The sequence below is a fragment of the Macaca mulatta genome, chromosome 18 (genome assembly GCF_049350105.2).
Source record: "Macaca mulatta isolate MMU2019108-1 chromosome 18, T2T-MMU8v2.0, whole genome shotgun sequence".
NCBI classification, from domain to species: Eukaryota; Metazoa; Chordata; class Mammalia; order Primates; family Cercopithecidae; genus Macaca; species Macaca mulatta.
Window position 1 is genome coordinate 77,409,202 of NC_133423.1, and position 17,419 is coordinate 77,426,620.

Below are 17,419 nucleotides of genomic sequence, written 5' to 3' on the forward strand. Positions count from 1 at the left end.
GAAACTGGGTGAAGGTCCGCAGGACCATTTCTGCACTATATTTGCAACTTTTCTAAAATTTTTCCAAAAATTAAAGTTTACTTAGAAAAATCTAAGAACAGATATTCCAACAATACTCCCTATTCTACAAATTAAAGTTTTTAGTTCAGGAATTTCTGAATTTATTTTTTAATAATATTTGTCTGATTATAACATGATTAAATACTAATTGTAATATAATAATTGGAAAATATACTTTTTATCTAACAATTTAGAGATAATAATCGTTAACATCTTTTCTCACTCTACAGATAAGTGAATTCTATTTAGCCATCATTTAGAACAATCCCCTGGGGGTTTCTTCCCCTAATATTTTGTTATAAGCTTTTCTCCTCATGTAATTTAAATTTTTTCAAGGCATTTAAGTGACTACATACTTGTCTACACACAATGTTGTACCTATTCCTAAGCTGTTGGACATCTGAATTATCAATATTTCCAACTTTTCATTATTTACAAATAGTACCACAATGACTATCACATGCATAAATGGAATGCACATGCTGATATCATTAGGAGAAATGTCAAAAAGTGGACTTGAAGGAAATGTTTACTCAGCACTTTTGATAAATACTACCGGTATGTCCTCCAAACCACAGAACCAAAGTCTACTCTCAGTAGCAGTATGCCAAGACTCAGTCTCCCCGATCCCACCAGCAAAGAGTATGAGCAGTTTTTAAAAAATGTCATTAATTTGGTAAGTTAAAAAATATCATCACTACTTTTAAATTTATGTTTCTTTGCTTTTGCTTTTTAATGAGACTATTTTTAATATATTCATTTTTAGCCACTTTGGTTTCTTCTTATCTGAATTACCTGTTTATGCCCTTTGCCTGTTTTTGGACTGAGATCTTGTATATCTCATTTTTTTTTTCTAATTCCTCTATCTATTATTGACCTTTTATTAGCTATAGTTGTGGATAATATTTGCTAATTTGTTGTTTCCCTTTTAATCTTGTTTATTATGAGGTTCTTTAATGTACAGAGTTTAATTTAGATATGCATACATTTAATTTTCTTTCACAATTTCTTATATTCCTTTTATGTTTATGAAATCCTCACTGCCAGGGTCAGGCACGGTGGCTCACGCCTGTAATCCCAACACTTTGCCTGGCCAAGGCAGGTGGATCACCTGAGGTCAGGGGTTCGAGACCAGCCTGGCCAATATGGTGAAACCCATCTCTACTACAAATACAAAAAATTAGCTGGGTGTGGTGGCGGGCACCTGTAATCCCAGCTACTCTGGAGGCTGAGGCAGGAGAATCGCTTGAACCTGGGAGGTAGAGGTTGCAGTGAGCCGAAATTGTGCCATTGCACTCCAGCCTCAGCAACAAGAGTGAAACTCCATCTCAAAAAATAAATAAATAAAATAAAATAAAAAAACACCTCATTGCCCCAACACTCAACCAAATAAATATTAATACTGTGTTAGTTAAAAAGAGCACTTACACATTTAGAAGGAGAGAAGCCAGATCACTTGTTCAACTGAATAAATCAGTTGTTTTTATTTTAGCTATTCAAATGTAAAGGCATATAGGTCTGGGATTACACTGTGATTGGCAATACTAATTCTAAAATTTAATCACACACAATCATTAACAAGTAATACTGAAACAAGCCTTCTCTTAGAGCTATCTTAGTTAAGATTTTAGAATTACTATGAACAGTTTATGTCAGAGAGTTTCCAAAAGAATCAAAAACTTAATCTCAGCATGACTATGTCAGGTAAAATCTAGTTCAGCCAGTCCCCAAGAACACAGAGGGATGTAGTAGACACTATTAATACTTTATTAGCAGTTATTTTTTTCCTGTCCCATTTCTAATCAAGATTCTAGTTTTCTCTGCCTTTGCGTTAACAGCTACATAGAAAGAAGAATGTTAATGTAGAAAGAACATAAAGCAAAATGAGCACAGGCTTCAGAACTTGCTAGATGTGGGTTCAAATTCTGCATCCACCACTAACTAGTTAAGTTTACCTCACAAAAGTCAAATGGCCTCTTAAAGCTTCATCAGCTGTAACACAGGCTTCAGTATCAGTCGCACAGACTGGGCACTCAATAAAATGTTTTAAAAATGATTTCCAAAGAAACACATGCTTGTTATAAAATCACTACTAAGAATTAAGGTTTATTTTGCAATATAATTTTTTTTTTTTAATACAGGATCTCACTTTGTGCCCCAGGCTTGAGTGCAGTGACAGGATCTTGGCTCACTGCAGCCTCGACCTCCTGGGTTCAAGCTATCCTCCTGCCTCAGCCCCACAAGTAGCTGGGACTACAAGCGCACACCACCAGACCCGGTTAATTTTTTTGCATTTGTGGTAGAGATGGGGTTTCACTATGTTGCCAAGGCTGGTCCTGAACTCCTGAGCTCAAGAGATCCACCTGCCGTGGTCTCCCAAAGTGCTAGGATTATGGGCATGAGCCACCATGCCTGACCTATTTTTCAACACAATTTTCTGTTCACATATAAATATATTATGTGTACATATACAGTTCTGTGGGGTTTTTGTTTAGTATTTTCTTTTGTTACTATTTCTAAGACATGAGGTAAGAGACTAAATCTATTTTGTTTTATAAGCAACCTCAATAAAAGATTAAACTACTTTCATGGAGAAAAATCCCCATTATAATGCTAGGACAATAAACAATTTGGAAATCAGTTCCTTTGTCCCACTAAAAATGATAAAAATATAAATTACCTCAAAAAGCCCTCAAATCATCCAATTCTCATTACAACTAGCAGTTCACAGCATCTACATACACACGCCAAATCTCAACCTTTTTCTAAACATTTATTATGTTCTACAGCTGGGGAAAAAAGGAACAATACAATATCAAATTTGAAGAGGAGTCAGCCACAGTGCGAACTTTTGACAATGGACTATTAACTATAAAACAAGTCCAACAATGAAAAAACACAGCAAAAAGTTACTTTCTGTTAAAACTGAAAAGCTTCCAACTGGACCCTCCCAGACCTGTTAAAAACAAGAAAAAGTAAATGAAACTGAAAAGCTATTTGAGATAAATATATACCTGGATGTAATAAAACTGTAAATACTAAATCAGGAAAGACTGTTAGTTTGAGGGACTGAATAGTTTTACATTGTTGGCCTCAGTCTGCTTTTCTTTTTCTAGAGTAAATGTTTCGACCACAGAATAAAACAACCTAAAACAATTTACATTAGTGTGAAAATATTAGCTGCAGGCGAGATACAGCAACATCATAAATCACAACCTCTCTCTGAGAAGAAAAAAATTGTTTTAACAACACCCTGCTGTTAGGGCCAGGTACAGTCCAAACTTATTTCTAAAATCCCAGTGTTACATAACTGAAGTACATTTTGATGGAACTGGACATCAAGTTATATAATTATCAAACTACTGCATTCTGTTTTGATTTTTCAGCAAAGAACATGACAGGCCTGGGGATGCAGCAAGAGAAGAAAATAAATTGAAAGCACCACCCATTCGTTTATAATTTAAAAATAGCTTTTATTTTTAAAATCATCTAGGGAGAAAAATCACAAATTCTCAATATTGCATCCCAAGACTAAGCCATATAAAATGGTCTTTTAAAATCTCAATTCTTATTTGTCATTTTTTTCAAGGTATTTTTAGGTGTTTCCATTATTTAAAAACAGACACAAAAGCTTACTCAACAAAATGTTAAGGTACTTTAAAAGTTAATTAGAGGAGCATTATGATATTTATATGCTTCCTTTCCATAGACAATAGCACAATGTTGTTGGACATTCTACTACATTTGATAGAAAATTTAGTAACAGCTGTCTGCTTGTATAGCAATAATCACAAAATATGTGGAACATATATTCCCAGAAAATCGCATCTTCATCTGTTGGCTTAAATTTAAAGCATCAGAGAATTAGTTGAATATGAAAAGGCTATTATCTAAAACCTATTGATGTATTAATAACCATAATGAGGAGTATTCACTTTAGAGCAAATGCACAATCTCCTCTAAAACATGACTTTAATACAATGCAATCATTAGAAGATCACATCAGTCTGGGAAAAGCTCACACAAAGGATTATTAAAAAACTAAATAGCATCTCTTTATTTTCTTCTTCACAGAGAAAATTTACAAATACGTTGTTTTATTTAAAGCCTTTTTAAAAGGCAAATAAATGAGATAACAAGAGCTTCAGACGTTTTTGAAGCATATATTTGAAAACCTTAGATGACCCTGATAAAGTCTGCAGGAGTATGCAATACCCTGAATAAATGGTAGAAACTATTATTACATATTTAAATTAGTAAACCTAAAACAACTAAGCAATCTAATAAAAATTCACTTAAAAGTTGTTCACCGTGAACTAACACTGTAAATACTGGTGATAATTACCGTGACTCGAAGGGATTGTGCCATCCTTGGGCTTCTTTTCTTCTTCAGTTTGCTCCTAGAATACAGAAAATGGGGTTTAGGTGGTATTTCTGGATAATTTTTGGAAACACTGAAAACTAATGTTCATTTTTGCAGGAAGGAAAGTTATGAAGATCCTTGTCACTGAGGGGGACGATACACACAGTACTCAGAGCCTTCCGGTGGGCGCCCAGGAGAGGCACACATGATCCATTGGGACGTGGAAGGAATTCATTAAAAGTATTGTTTCTGGCTAAAATATAAGAGGCAGGAAGCTTCGATAACAGTTAATGTTGAGGTTGACACAGGTACCTTCTCTGAGTGGATCCCTGGGCCTCACAGTCACACAGGAGTGGCTGACGGAAGAGGCTTGGTTCACGCTGAAGCCAAACCCTCCATCCTACTTTTGCTTTCAGCCTATCTGGGTCTACTACAGTTTGTAAGTACTCAGTTAAAATGCTTTAATTTTAACCAAACTGACCTTCATAGAATGGACAAGTGACTTCAACGATTCCTGAAAAGAAACCATAAATTGTGTATGATGAACAATACAAGCAGACGCAGCAAGCAAGATGGTGCGGCCTCTCCCCATGGCACAAGCAAGGCGTGCTCTAACTGCAACTCTCAAAGGAACACTTACATTCAACAAAGACGAGGAAAGTGGCTTCTTTTATGAAAGATATAACAAACAGCACTTTGAAAGTGGGTATCCAGATATGTGTCTTATTTACATCATTTTGTGGCCATCAAAATATATTCCACCTATTAAAAATCCGTGGCCAGCCATGGTGGTTCACACCTGTAATCCCAACACTTTGGGAGGTCAAGGCAGGCAGGTCACAAGGTAAGAAGTTCGAAACTAACCTGCCTAACATGGTGAAACTCTGTCTCTACTAAAAATACAAAAAAGAAAAAATAAGCTGAACATGCAGGCATGCGCCTGTAATCCCAGCTACTCGGGAGGCTGAGGCAGAAGAATCGCTTGAATCCAGGAGGTGAAGGTTCCAGTGAGCCAAGATCGTGCCACTGCACTCCAGTCTGAGTGGCAGAGTGAGACTCTGTCTCAAAAACAAACAAACAAACAAAAAAACTTGTAATAATTATGTACTTAAAAATCGGGAACAGAATTTCCCAGTTTTAAAATATTTTAAATGAAGGGTTTCAAGCAGGCTTTGAACTTACTTTTGGAAACATAAATATGCAACAGTTTTTTGGGTTTGTTTTTTGTTTTTGAGATGAAGTCTCGCTCTGTTGCCCAGGCTATAGTGCAATGGCACAATCTCGGCTCACTACAACCTCCGCCTCCCAGGTTCAAGTGATTCTCCTGCCTCAGCCTCCAGCTGGGATTACAGGTGCACACCACCACACTCGGCTAATTTTTGTATTTTTACTAGAGATGGGGTTTCACCATGTTGCCCAGGCTGGTCTCGAACTCCTGACCTCAAGTGATCTGCCCACTTCGGCCTCCCAAAGTGCTGGGATTATAGGCGTGCACCACCACACCTGGCCAATATGGAATAGTTTTCATTACTTTCCAAGAACAATTAATTATCATCAGAGAATGTGAAAATTTAGCAGCTGATTTACACAAAAACTTTTGCTGAAAAATGAGTACTATGATTTAGTAAGTCTGACTAACAAATATTTCTTCAATTTATTCCTGTACAGTTTGGGGATAGATTTCTTTAAGTTATGGCTAGTGTGGCTGTCAGTCCCAGTCAGAATGGGGCAGACCTGTTCATAGCACTTTGAAAAGCCCCACATCTGGGGAAACTCCTTAGTTGTAGGCAAGTGAGGAGGCTTGGTCACCCTAGCTTTGACAACCATAAAAACCAAATCTAAAAAAAATAGACTGCACATTTGGAAGGCTGAGGCGGGAGGATCACCTGAGGTCAGTAGTTCGAGACTAGCCTGGCCAACATACTGAAACCTTGTCTCTACTACAAATACCAAAAGTTAGCCGGGCGTAGTGGTGGGCACCTGTAATCCCAGCTACTCAGGAGGCTGAGACAGGAGAATCGCTTGAACCCGGAAGGCGGAGGTTGCAGTGAGCTGAGATCACGCCATTGCACTCCAGCCTGGGCAACATGAGCAAAACTCTGTCTCGAAAAAAAAAGAAAAAAAAGAAATACAGACTGCACATAATGGTATCACAAAGCTCTAAACCAGGTTTTCAAAAACGAATCAGGTATACTAATATTTTAATGACAGCAAACTAGTTTTTAACTGATGAAATAAATACTATTAATTTCATTTTTCTACCTTTTTTTGGTTCCTTTTTTAAGTCTATGGCTTTAAGGTATAAAAGACAATTTGTATAGTAACAAATCGTATCAGTGTCTTAATTGTCTTTCATCCCCAAAACATAGCCTGGTACCTAGTCTAGGTCAATAAATATTTGATGAATGAAGGCAAGAATGAAAGGTTCAAAAAGAGAATTTTTCTGCCTGGTAGATTTCACATCCAAAGTTATCACAGATATCTTTGTGCAATTAACAAAATAACATTCTGCTAAAATGTACTATAAGCCAGTGTTTCTCACACTTTAACATGCATTGGAACCATCTGGGAATCTTACTAAAATGCAGACCTTGATTCAGTGGCTCTAGGGTAGGGCCTTAGATTACAGATTCCAACAAGCTCCCAGCAGATGCTACTGCCAAAAGCATACGGCCCTCACTGTGAGTGGCAAGGCTACCACCTTTTAGCAGGGCATGCAGTGGGAGTGGAACAGTCATGCAATCATATCTACCCTGTTCTGCTGCAAGTGAGATGATGAACTGCTGCCTTGGGTCTAACTTCCCATGGTAGCACTTTACCCCAGTTCCACCCCTGTTCATTCACTCAATACACAGGAAATTTACATATGTAATTCAAAACAAAGAGACTGTCTTCTACTGCAAAACCTAAAACAGTAAAAATAAACAGCATTCGACAGTTGATTATGTTCACACTACAGCTACTGAAGCATTTTTATAATCACTGTATCGTTCAAAAATAAAAAGAAATATATAATATGCTATCTGTCACTCAGTGAGTGTTTGGTTCACACTTCTTTATTTGCTACTGAAATTCTGCCTAGAAAGAAAAAAATATTCCGCACAAAAACATTACCTCTTACTTTGGATTTAAATTGCCCAAGCTTCCAATGTCTGTATGTTCTTTAGTTGGATCAAGGTTATAGACAGGTAAACATGCACATGTATACATGAAAGATTATATTGTGTATATCAGAATAAACATATATATCTATAACAGAGGGACCTAAGTTTAAACAATTTTGCACATGGAAAAGTATTTAGTATCATATGATAGAGCAGGGAAAATGCTGATTTTAGGGCTAGGTAACCTAAGGTCAAATCTCAACCCACCACTAAAAGCTATTTAACTTTGAACAAATGACCTACATTCTCTAGACTTGATTTTTCTCTCCTGTTAAAATAAAGAAATTGGACTAAATGTTCTCCAAAGTTCCTGCTAGCTTTAACATTCTTTGCTTCTGTCTAGCTAATTAATTATTTCATAAAGGTAATAAATCTACACTGCTATTAATGAACAGAGAATTAATTTTAAAAAACAAAAGAAAAAAATTAGCACTTTATCTTATCCTTGCAGACAGACCACTAAAGGAAATCAATGCAAATTGCGAAAAATGAAACCATTACTGCGATTTCTAAGGTTTCAAACTTTAATTCTGAAAACTGAAAATAAAGTTCCAGAAAAAAATAGTGTTCTGCAAAAAAGGGAGATAATGGTTTAAGGAACATAAAGTAAGTCTTTGCTATGGTACATTTCCATTCACCAGTTTAAAATCCATCATTTTGGAAGAGAGGATTATGAAGTGGGAAAATAACCAAAAAGGCTTAATGTTCTGTTCCCTCCTGCTGGCACTGGATGCATCATATGCTTTTACTACAAGGCACAGTGACGTTTCCTAATTAATTAGTGTCTACATTTCTCTGTCTATGAATTCCAATCAAGGGAACAAAACGAAGGATTTTCAGCTGCTGACTTGGGTTTGGCAATTTCCATTCATCACCTTGGAACTGCCAGATAATGCCCCTTTGCTCTCCTTTGCTGTCAGACCAAAGACTCCTGAACACTCAAGGATTTTTGAGAACTCTGCTGTTCTTGTTCCATAAGAACCTGCTATCTGTGGCCCAGAGGGTGATACACATTGGTTTCATGAACTGTAGAAAACAGTGAAATCCTATTTAATACCCCAGTGACAAATGGCTATTTGAATTTCAACTGCTGGTTCAAGTCCACTTTTCAACTTCTTTTTTGCTCTAATCCAATGTGGGATATAAACTGAAGATACATAGAATTCGCCTTTTGGATAAAAGTACAGAAATTTGTGGGACTTTTCTCCATTGCTCTACTGGAATTCAGACACACTCAGGGAGAATGAAATGCTTCCATTTTGTTCAAATACTTGATAATATAACTACAGTCTCCAAATGAAATCTCTCTAAAGTGTTTGCTAAGACACATACAAAAACAAAAAGTGAAAAATCTAACATAGCCTTATAAACACCACCTTCTCACGGTTTTCACCATCTGTAAGTGAATTTTACTGGCTGTTGTAAACTGACATCAGTCTTCTATGAGGCAACAAAATGTAAAGAGTTAACTATTACTTAAAAACAGAAACCAAAATAAACTCACCCCAAACATTTTTTCAGTATCTATTTAAGGATGTTACGGAAAGATTGCATTACCCTCTGCAAAAGTTGAGGTCAACCATGACCCCTGATGTCATTCTTTAAAGGCCAGTGGCCACCACTGCAAGTACAACTTCCTCCGCTCGGCCATCAAGCCTCACTAAGTGTGACCAGCCAGATCTACCCCAGTCACCCTGCAATCTAATTGCACACCAAATTTTATCCTTACTGAAATGGAAAGACCCGTAAAGATCTTGCGATCTAAGACTTGTTCTACAGACAAAGAAGCTGAGCCCAGCCCGGTGAAGTGACTTGTCTTTGGCCACACAGTTAATGAGCAGCACAGCAAAAAATAAAACCTGAATCTCCTGACCCATGCCCCAACCCCACCCAATGCTCATCTACTAACACTGCCAATAGCAACATCTGCTCCAATCAGGTAAGTCATTAAGGTCCTGCCATATATCACAGACGTCACCTTCTCTTCCAACCCCATATCTTTGCTCATGCTGCCTCCTTAAGGGGCCCAGATAACTCCGCTCTGATCCCTCAACTTTATTACCTCTCAAGGTTACAGAGCATCTAGATGTTAATATATTAAAAAGTTATATGGCCAGGCGCAGTGGCTCCCACCTATAATCCTGGAACTTTGGGAGGTCGAGGCGGGCAGATCACGAGGTCAAGAGATCAAGACCATGCTGGCCAGCATGGTGAAACTCCATCTCTATTAAAAATACAAAAAAAAATTAGCTGGGCATGGTGGTGCACACCTGTAGTCGCAGCTACTCGTGAAGCTGAGGCAGGAAAATTGCTTGAACTGTGAGACGGAGGTTGCAGTGAGCCAAGATTGTGCCACTGCACTCCAACCTGGTAACAGAGCAAGACTCCATCTCAAAAAAAAAAAAAAAAGTTGTATTCTCTCAGATTGGATTTACCAGGTTGGATTTAAAAGCTGTTTGTTACAACAGAATAACAATGCATTCAAGATAAATATCTTAGATACTCTTCATCCTTCAAGGTCAGACTCAAGCTCTCAATGACTCTACCTTTCTCTGAAGGGTGACCATACCTTAGAGCACTAATGTGCTACACATGTACTTAGTTGTTCTCCATTACTCTACATAAGTTAGTTTTCCTTTATTCAGCAATACTCTAAGATCCTTTAGAGAATGAAAAATGTCTCATATTTCTATCTCTCAAAGTTCATCACTCACTATTTAGATAAAGATCTATTGATGTTAAGAGGTTCACAGGGAGAGACAGAATGGGATTAACATTTTTTCAGTATCAAATATTTTATATACACAGAGATCATATATTTCATTCTTATACATTCAAACAAAATTTCCTTTTTCATCTGTGAAACTTGCATTTTTATGTAGCAAATTTGAAATTTCACAGCCTGTATTATTATTTTGGGGTTTTGTGCCTAGAACACTCACATACACACTAGACATCAATGAAATAACCCTGAAAAAAAAAATACTTCATTTCCCCAATCACCATATGCCTACACTTTGCTAGTCAATTCTAAAGCAAGCTGGTGAGCAGAAAAAGCTAGCAAAGGGCACCAAAAATGACACTTATCTTTGTGTTAGAAGTTGTGAAAATACAAAATCCGTCAAGGAGTCTAAAAGGACAGAGAAAAACCCTCTTCAAGTCTGCAGCAGCACTACAGGGACCAGATCCTAAACAGAGGTTTACCCATATGGTAGAAATAAAGATGTAAAACATGTAATAAATTCCAAGGAAAAGAGGCACTCTCTCAGATGTGTTAGGGAGAGGATAAACTAGGGTGATCTCTTTGGAGGATGATATGGAGTGGTTTATCAAAATTTTAAACAAGCATACCCTTTGGTACAATAATTTCACTGCTATGATAGTACTTATGAATGAACTGCAAAAGCATTCACATATAAAAAGGATATATGAATAAGAACATTGGATATAACATGGTGTATAACCACAAAAATTAAAATAATCTAAATGTTCACAGTAGGGCACTGTTAAAATAAATTATGGCACATTCATAAAAATGAAATACTATGCAGCACTGAAAATAATAAAACCTGTATCTCCAAAACATTCATAATTAAGTGCAAAAAAAGCAAGATGCAAAACAACAAGCAGAATGTGAGTGCATTTGGGATGTGTGTATGTATGTGTATAGGTGCAGAAAAGGTTTGGAATTTTTAGCTGGTTTTTTTTTCCTATGTAGACATACAAGAAACTGTACATAGTGGTCACATGGTTAGGAAAATATTTAGGGGTTTAGTGTATGTGTGAGGGGATACGGTAGATAATTTAATTCTCACTTAACTGCCTGTCTGTACTGTTTGAACATATGCCTATGTTCTGAAAAGCATTAGAAAATATTTTTTTAAATTCTATCTAGAAATACATAGAAAATTAGTCTAGAAATATTCATTGACAGATATTAATATTATCATCTAAAATTATTAGATATCCAAGGTATGAAATTACTATCTCAGAAGAAAATGTTTGGAAACACCCAACTGTACGTTTGCTTGATGTTTTATGTGCATGATCTGCCACTGGGATGTTATTTAGTTGACTAGAAATGTCGCTTGTAAACCAGAAGGGTAACACACAAAATAAAGGATGTTACCAATATTTCAAGGAGTCTAGCAAAATTCAAGCATGACTCAACCCTTCTTTCCACAGTGAATGCAGCCCCAGGTGTGAATACAGCCTACTATATTAAACTGTTAAATTTGACTAATGAAAATGAACATTGTCACTGGCAATGAGCCCCAAACTGACAGTGCAACGTGGACTAAATGTGCATCTTTTCAATGATATGTGAACATGCTTTAAAATAATATGTCCCAAACATCCCAAAAGGTAAACTAAGAATACGGCTCTTTAAAATATTATTTGAAAAAATTTATTTGCATGGAGATGTCATTAAGCACCAGGAACATCATTTAACAGATATTTTTGAAAATCTAACTATACAAGCCCTGCACTGAAAGCGTATCTCAGTGTTAAGCACTGCTGGAGTCCAATAAGGGGAAAATCCCAGTGTGGGGTAGAAATAACAGTAAACACATCAGGATTAAGTTAGAAACTGAGTTAGTCTTTAAGAGGAAATTGGGATTTTTGTTAATGCAGAAGAGGCAAAAGGTTAAATACTCAGATTGTAGAGTACTAAGATAGGGTGGTAACAATCTCAGCAGCTTAAAGAGAAATGATACTGACAATTAATATAAAATATGTGTGGATGGGGGAAGGTGGTCTCAAATGTAAAACGAAAAAATTTAAGAAAAATACTGATTAACTGTAACATGACTAGCAGGTAAGATGCATCTGGCCACTTCCCTAGGACAATGGTTCTCAAACATGAGTGGGCATCAGAATCACCTGGATTGTTAAAACACAGATTGCTGGGCCCCACCTCTACAGTAGCTGATTCAGAAGATCTGGACTGGGGCCAAGGAATCTGCATTTCCAACAAACCTCCAGGTGATGCTGATGCTGCTGGTCCAGGGACCACATGTGGAAAAGTACCCAGAATAACTCTGAACACATCAAATCCTGAGTCTCATGCTCTCATTCCTCAGAGGACACGACACAGCAGAACACTAACAATGGCATCTTCACCTAAGCCAAGACAGATGCAGGCCGGCTCAAATCTGGTCCAAGACACCTCTTAAATAGCAAGTTCTTCCCTTATACATGTAGAGCTCTAAACTCTCCTGGAACTGATCTAAGAAAAGCAACCAATCTGGACTCAGGGAACTGGCCCCTGGCCCAGTGTTAATCACCCTATTGCCCAGTGAGGCTAGTCCTGAGGGAATGGCTCCAGAGTTTGACATAGACCTATTCTGAACACCTTGAAACCAACCTCAAACCAGATCATTCCTTGAGATGTCTCATTTAATGTCTGGAGTTCATCAAACCACACCTAACCTGGAACTGAACAAAAAGAAAATGTATTACACGATGTCACTTCAGCAACTGCAATGTGTAAATGTATAACCACAAACCACATGAAGACCCCAAAATCCACATCCAAATAAATGCTAAGAGCCAATGAAGGGTCACAGATGAGAATGCTGTAATGGCCCACCATCCCCAAAAATAGTCACCATGGAGGTCTTCTGGTCATTCTGCTAACTTTTAAATTTGCAGGAATACATAAAGCTGTCCTAAGGAAACAGAACAGGCACGGTGACTACAGGCATAGTGAACATTATACCTTCTAAGTGTCTAGATGTTGCTGTGAAGGTATATTTTTAGATATGATTAACATTCACATCAGCAGGCTTCGAACAAATCAGATCACCCTGTAATGTGGGTGGGTCTCATTTAATCAGTTGAAGGCATTAAGAGAAAAAACAGGTCCTCCGAGGAAGAAGGAATGCTGCCTGCAGACTGACCTGGACTCAAGACTGCAGCACCAACTCTTCCCTGGGCCTCCAACCTGCCAGGCTGCCCCGCATGTCTCAGACATGTCAGCCCCCACGACGCACCTCGATAAATTCCTCTTTTTAAGATAAGTCTCTCTCTCTCTCACTCTCTCTCGCTGCTAGCTCTCTGTGTGTGTGTGTGTGTGTGTGTGTGTATACAAACACACAAAAAAATCACACACATATACACATACACTCATCCTAGGGGGTCCTGTTTCTCTGGAGAACCCTAACACAACCCCCTGCAGTTTACAGCCTCCGTTCTCTCACTTGAGAATGATTGATTACCTCCATCTTTGTGAAAGAAAAGGTCTCCTTTCACCTTTAAAATTAAGATCACCTTTTAAAATATATCAGACTTTAAAAACACTTATATTCTATACCACTATGCATGAAAGTCAACCAGAAGCCACATCGTTTCCAGTGACTGAAAAGCCCCTCAGTGTGGTTATGTGAACTCTACTATTTCATGGTGCATTTTGGTAGCGAGCACACACTGTGAGGAAGGGTCCAGGGAGTGACATCTTACCAAGCATCCGTCCTGATCCAAACGCTCTTTGGAATCCATATTAAGCTTCCTTTTCCTGTTGGGCTGTTTCATTGCCACCCCTGCACTCCTTGGCAGTGGTTTTCTGTAAAACAGGGTCATATAAGAAGTTGGGGATGGGGGTGTGACCCCTTCAGAATTACAGAAGCAAACAAGAAAATGCTTTCAATTATACTTCTCATAATTGGTTGCTATAAATAACCTGATAAGTTGACAAAAATTTTGCAATTGGATTTATAGTCCTTAATACAATAATAAGACAACGGGGAAGAAATGCGTTTTCTACCTCATCTAGAATTTATATAATGGGGAAAATAGATATTGTTGCTTTTGGTCTTATCTGGAATAAAATGTTTGCTTTTTTGCTTAGCTGACCTAACCAATTAGGATTCACTGCAATCAAACTGCACAGGTTCTGTACTCACATGGTCTGACAGGTATTCTTGGTAAGAGGTCTTAGTCATACAAGGCATAGCACAACAATCTGAAACAGAAAATAAGAAAAAATTTCACCAATTCAATTCATCATGACCCTTCTGTATATTCATAAACAGTGGTAGACATTCTTTGAAAAGTTACTTGAAATGAGTTTTTTTTTAGAGGGCAGGTCAACCATTTTGGAGAACCAACCACCAATACCAAATGAGTTCCACTGGAGCTATAATTCAAAAGTCATTCACTCTGAAATAATGTTAACAATTGAAATATAATTTTTTAAACTTTTAATAGCCCTAAATCATCTATAGTCTCCAGTGCTTTACAATGATATATCCAACTTCTTCATTGATATTTCCACCTGAACAATGACACTCCAAATATGGCAAATGTAACATATTTGCAACCGAGCTCATCTTCCTCCACACTGCCTCCCAGTTCTAGGTTCTCCTATTTGCACAGATAACTGGCCACCCATTTGCCCAGAGCTTCCTCTTACGGTTGTTCAGACTGTACACCACCCAAGAGCACCAACCCAAGGGGCAAGTGGAGGCTGAAATCCACCGTGGGCTCTACACCCACAGTTCACCTGTCACTGGTCTGCATCATCCCAGGAGAAAATGCATCTTTTTCTCATTCAAACAATACTACCTTCTGGGCTAATGTCTGAGCCAGAGAACTAGAAGTTGCCATCATTTCATCCTTTATATCACATTGTACATATTGCCATCAGGTTTTGTTGATTTTTAATTTACTAAACATTTATTGAATTTACCTTCTTCCTCTACTCCTATTAACTCTGATCATTCCAATTTTATGTTGCAGTCAATCCAAAGGTCTTAAAGTTCTTTGCAAAGCAAGGTTCCTGCTGCTTCTCCACTCCATACTTCTGCTGGTCCCTCAACCTCTGAACACCTTCCCCATTGCCTGCCCTCCCTTTTCCAACTTATCTAATTCTAACTCATCCTTTCTGACCCCACTAAAAGAGACTTCACAGCTTTCAAGAAGGTCTTCCTTGCCTACCTCCTGCTCCAAGTAAACCAAGTGTGTCTTTTCTATATTGCATTTCTTGTGCATACCTTTATTGTAGTTTTTGTTTGCAGATGTGCCTCCCTTTATGAGCCTGTAAGCATCCTGATGACAAAGACTGTGAATTACTGATTCTTATTTTCCACTGTCTAGATATTACCTGGCTCACAGCAGTCTCTCAATATGTGTTTATTGACTTCAACTACATAAACATGTCTCTCTGAATTATAGAGAAGCCTCAAGCCCTTAAATCCAGTGAATATTAGTTCTTGATCCATACATTATCTTTTATAATGCTGTATGACTACAGTGAGCACAGTTTTCAAAATTAATTCCTTTCCCTTTTTCTTTAGTATACAAAACAAAAAAATAAACAAAAAAAAACTTCCTTTCCACATACCCTTTTGCTTCTAGTCAGATGATATTTATGTTCTTAAGACACGCACTTATGTACTAAATTCAATAACATTACATTCATTTTGAAGAATGTAAATACAATTTTTCATGCCTAGCTTCTGGTAATTCTCTGAACATCTATGCAAATGAACAGCATAGACTTGATGCCTGTAGCAAAGTATTATTGCACAAGACACAAGCACTGCCAAGGCTGTCCTGCCTTTCACGACAAATAATACCCCACGGCTTGTCAAACTGAAATCATCTGGCTACTGACATTTTTCTCTTCACCATCAAAATGATCTGCCTTGCTAATCTCTGGCAATTATCTCAATAACCTTGATTTGTTTAAAACAGCAAGAAAGCCTGAATTCACATTATTTTATATTGGGGGAAAAAAATGAAAGTTTTTATACTTTGAGGAGAAATTTCAACATACAATTTGGTAATAATGAATTTCCTCTGGATTTAGAAATAATAAAGCAAAAATATAAAAGTCACCGAACAATCTATATAAGATTTTGCTGCCAGACAAAAAGGGAATCAAATACAAGATCCCATTAAATACATAGGAGACGAATGACATACAGATGGACGACAGACAGATGGATGGATGGATAGACAGATAGACAGACAGATAGATGATAGATAGATAGTCTAACACACAGAAAAACAGGCTTAAAGAGAGATTTTGTATAATCCTTTATAATGTCAATGCAAAGAACATATTCTACCCAACCGAATAGGACATTTCTTTTGAAATAAACCTAACTTAATGTCCTTGGCATGGTATCAAAATACATGGATTACTCTGATTGTCCATGGTATACGGCCTACTCCCAGGAAGCCCCAAATGTCACATCAGCCACGTGTCTCCTTGCTGAGCTTTGAAAACATATATAAAGTTTTTGGAGTAAAAAAAGAGAATAATATCAAATTATAAAACACATCAAAGAAACACATTATCCAGGGTAAGTAAAGGCATGTACCAACTACACTGAGCTGCGCTCGTGTCCCCTGGCTTTGTGACAGTGCCCAAGCACCACCTAACATAGACAAGGTGATGTTCAGTGATTTTAATTAGAGAAGCTTCTAAATAGTGTTTTAGATTTTAAAAAAACAACATAGATAACTACATATAAATGTTTTGTATTTCTGTGTAAAAATTGAAAATAGTGTACTAATTTTTCAATTTAATCCTCTAAATGAGTTTAATTTCCCTTCATAGTAGAATTCTCTGTCTGCATGTTGCCAAATACTAAGGAGATAAATTAGACTGATACTTAGAAAGCATCTGAATACTTCAAATGGAAGGAGTCTATAAATAACTAAAATAATTCACTATCTGTCTATGTCCAGGTGCTATTTGGCAATTCTTTCAAAAACATTTTATTGATCATCTATTAATCACCAGTATAGTTACAGGTACCTTGAGGAATATGAAGCCGATTAATCACACACCCTCTAAAGGGAGATAAGTATAGCAGCCATA

The 17,419-nt window shown here is 37.3% G+C and overlaps 1 protein-coding gene across 17 annotated transcripts in view; it reads right to left on the reverse strand.

Moving 5' to 3' along the window:
* L3MBTL4 (L3MBTL histone methyl-lysine binding protein 4) overlaps positions 1 to 17,419 on the reverse strand; it is a 449,613-nt gene that overhangs the window by 333,733 nt on the left and 98,461 nt on the right. For 8 of the 17 annotated variants that reach the window (XR_003724606.2, XR_013408126.1, XM_015121580.3 and 5 more), the window contains exons 2-4: positions 14,493 to 14,551; positions 14,050 to 14,152; positions 4,406 to 4,460 (exon numbers count right to left, since the gene is read on the reverse strand). Coding sequence is in view for 13 of the 17 variants with exons in the window: in XM_015121580.3 (XP_014977066.3) it covers positions 4,406 to 4,460; positions 14,050 to 14,121 (127 nt within the window). In the remaining 4 variants the exon portion in view is untranslated. Of the gene's footprint in view, positions 1 to 4,405; positions 4,461 to 4,904; positions 4,938 to 14,049; positions 14,156 to 14,492; positions 14,552 to 17,419 lie in introns of those variants that run through there. The other 9 variants (XR_013408124.1, XR_013408125.1, XM_077974762.1 and 6 more) reach the window with 3 other exon arrangements.